Below are 3,693 nucleotides of genomic sequence, written 5' to 3'. Positions count from 1 at the left end.
AGAATATAAGATCTTTTATACTTTTATTTAACTAAAAACTATAATAAATGTTTAACATTGTTTTAGTAGCACGTTTATTGTAGGGAGTGTTATATACAATCATAAATACTATTTATAATCGTTTAAAAGAAGTGTATGTTTTTGAATGAACTTTTTGATCTAACATTTTAAAGTTATGGTATTTATTTATTTGTATTTATATTTTCATATTTTCATCAGCTAAAACTATAAAGGTTTAAAGAAATGTTAGTAACATATTTGTTATTATTCATTGTCTTATATTTTATTTATAATCATTTAATTGAAACTAGAGATAAATTCCTTTTTATAGAACCAATTGTGTGTGTTTGTGCTAACTGAGCGAAATTTGTCCCATGAGCAAAACAGCTTATAAAATATATTTATTTATTTTAACTATTTATTACTTGAAATGTGGAAACATGGAAACCCCTACATGTCTGGACATGACCACAATATCTCTTATGGTTTGATCTGGCTGTTTCTTCATTAGAATCTTATTTTTGTTACTTGCAACATAGAGAGAAGGTATTGACAAGATTCAGTGAGCAGGCCTAGAGTAACACTTTTAGTGTGTAAACAATTTAAAAACTGTAAGATTAAAATGTTTGGTAAGATCTCTGTCATGTAAACTACAAATATGTAATGCAATAGAAAAAGTGAGTAAAAGTCTTAATAGAAACAAAATAAAGCAAATGGAATATCTTCAGTAGGTGTCAGAAATGAGGTGTCATTTGGGGGGGGGGGGGGGGGGGTCTCCCAGGTTGTCAGTGGAGCCAGGAAGGAAGGAAGGAAGGAAGGAAGGAAGAAAGATTTAGCTTTCATCCCTCAATAATAAACCATAAGAGGTGTTATATCCACCCTAACTCACTTTTAATAGTTTGACACATTGCAAACCAATCACATCCACAGACAGAGTTAGACCCGCCCACAGCAATACGGGAAACCAACTCATTTTCAGTTAAGTAAATGGACTGCATGCATCTCAACTCAACTGGTAAGTTGCCTTAAAAATACTATTTCAGCTTGTTACATAAAATCACTATTTCAACTGCGTTACTTAACATCAGTAAAATTTAATACAGTTTCATATAAACCCTTTCATATGTATCATTTATCATCATATTTTTCTTAAAGTTAAAAATATCTTAAAGCTTTAAAAAATATTATTTTATCTTAATTCATAAAATAGATATTTCAACTGCATTATTTAAAATCAGTATTTTATTAAGCTGGAAAACAAACTTCTCAAAGCTTTCAAAATATTTTTTTCATATAATTTCTATTTCTTTTACATTTAAAAGAGTTTGTATCACTAAATGATTTTAAGGGTATTTTAAAGGATCTAGCTTCTGTGTCATCTGATTGTTTTTGAGTGATTTTGTGTATTTCTGTGAATTACTGTATTTTGCTATATGTTCAATTAAATGTGCTGTCTGTCTTGGCCCTCTTGTAAAAGATATTTTAAATCTCAAGAGTTTTATTTCCTGGTTAAATAAAGGTTTAATAATAATATTAATAATAATTTCAGTTTATTTCATCTTATTTCATATAAACACTATTTCATATGCTTTCTTTAATACGGTTTCATAGAAACAACAGCGCTTCTAATTTATTAATCTTGTTTGTATTGTTTCATTTACAGACACGTGCCGGAATGCGGATATCATCGTGTCAAAGTTCATACGTTCAATCATCAAATTCCCACCGCCTGTTATAAACATTCCCACACCATTTCACATCCAATACAATCGACAGATTGGCCACCACACCTGTATAAACACCCCCAACACCATTCCACTTCCTGAACATAAAAACATATGACGCTCATAAACACAGTCCAGAAACAGATGGACAAACACAAACAACATTACATTCATCCTAATATCCGGAGGTCATAGGTCAATGACATCGGGGTCAAAGGTTGTGTTGACACAGCTGGACACTCAAGGTCAATAGGTCACACCTGTCAAGTCATCAATCAAAGGGGCCATAAATCACTTTTTGACACATGTCCCAGGGTAAGCACTACTCGTTTGGTATAATGTAAGTACACAAGTCAACAAAATATATAACATTGTTCTTTTGGTTTTTGGATATTTTAATCCAAAAAACTTACATATTGTGCCTTTAAAAGAAAAAAAATCTAAAGAAATTTTCAAATGGTTAATACTGGCTTGTACAAAACATCTGGATCATCAGTTTTTTATTCAGCTCTTGTTTTTCCACACAGTCATATGAATCTTACTATAAAAGATTAATTAATTCAAATAAGCATTTATTCACATAATCATATTCAAAGAAAAAGGTGCATCTCTCTGATAAGCAAAAATTTCTCACAGATTATGTGGGGATAATGTAACATTTGAAATTTGTTTCAGCATAAAAGGCACATGTCAAATTTCTTTAAAAATGGTTTCTAAGGTAACTCCATTTCAGGAAATGACATCATCACCCTATTTTCATACAGCACCCTAAGTTCATACAAAAGCAGTGTGAAACCTGAAAGACAGCTTTACACCAAGCAAGGTATAATATTTTTTTCACCGGATGAATGATGTTTTTATACATTTATATTTTCCTCCTCTTAAAGATGCCAGGTAAGTGACATTTATAAAAAAAATAAAGCTATAAAAAAATGAACTGATTTAAATGTAATGAATTTGGTTTTGTCAAAGCAGCAGTTCTGGGAGTGAGTTTGGATCAAGGGTCAAAGGCTGTGGCTAAAGCAGAGGGCAAAACCGTGTATCTGCCCTGCAAAGCGACCGGTCTGAGCTCTTCAGATTATATCCACTGGTACCAAATAAAAGACGGCAAAGCCCCGTCAAGACTGCTCTATATCAGTAAAGATGGTGCTGTCACTCGTGATAGCAACAATCCCCAAGCAAGTGATTTCACAGTGGACAAAACAAAGCTTTATAATCTAAAACTGAGTGACACTAAGAAGAGTCACAGTGCCGTTTACTTCTGCGCTTACTGGGAGTGGGACTCACGCGGCAGCACAGTGAGAACATTTACTCACATCCTGTACATGAACTACACTGGTAAATCTAACTGATGAATGACATATTTATATACTTTAATATTTATTTATCTGTCACTTTCTGTTTAAGTTCTCAATTTGATTTAAGCTGCAAATGCACAGAATAACTGGATGAAGGTATTTGGATCTGTTCAGATCTGAACTTTATTGTCCTGCTGTTCATTATGAGGTTATTTGTACACACTGTATTCTTGTGATTTTGGAATATGTCAGGTGTATCTCATATTTGTTATGCTTTGTGAAGATATAAATAAAGTATTTGGCATTTACAGATTTGTAGTTTTCAGTTTGATGAAGAGCTCAAATATCACTTGTCCTTGTGTGATGAAAATTAATTCAGTATATTCAACCCTATAGTGCCAACTTTATGTGCTTTTCACATGTATTTTAAGTCATTTCTGAAGCTGACAGACATTCCACAAATATATTGAACTCTAGTCTAATTGAACAAATGCATGAATATTGTAGGATATAATATAAAACTGATCTTACAATTTATTTTGCAAATAAAAGCAAAAAATAAAGAGCTTTTTTCTCTCTCAAGTTGATCTCAGTGACCAATTTAAAAATAGCCAATCACTTTTTAAACTACATTGTGAATTTTTCAACCAATGTATTCTGAATTACATCAC

The 3,693-nt window shown here is 31.9% G+C and overlaps 1 gene segment (V, D, J or C); it reads left to right on the top strand.

Annotated features, from left to right (window-relative positions):
* Positions 1-2,611: 2,611 nt before the first annotated feature.
* LOC137003790 (Ig kappa chain V-VI region XRPC 24-like) lies at positions 2,612-3,076 on the top strand. The segment is given in 2 exon segments: positions 2,612-2,618; positions 2,700-3,076. Coding segments are annotated over 2 exon segments (384 nt in total).
* Positions 3,077-3,693: the final 617 nt, after the last annotated feature.

This window comes from Chanodichthys erythropterus, chromosome 16 (genome assembly GCF_024489055.1).
Source record: "Chanodichthys erythropterus isolate Z2021 chromosome 16, ASM2448905v1, whole genome shotgun sequence".
Classification (NCBI taxonomy): Eukaryota; Metazoa; Chordata; class Actinopteri; order Cypriniformes; family Xenocyprididae; genus Chanodichthys; species Chanodichthys erythropterus.
Note: the sequence above shows the minus strand (reverse complement) of the source record. Positions and strands in the feature narration are given on the sequence as shown.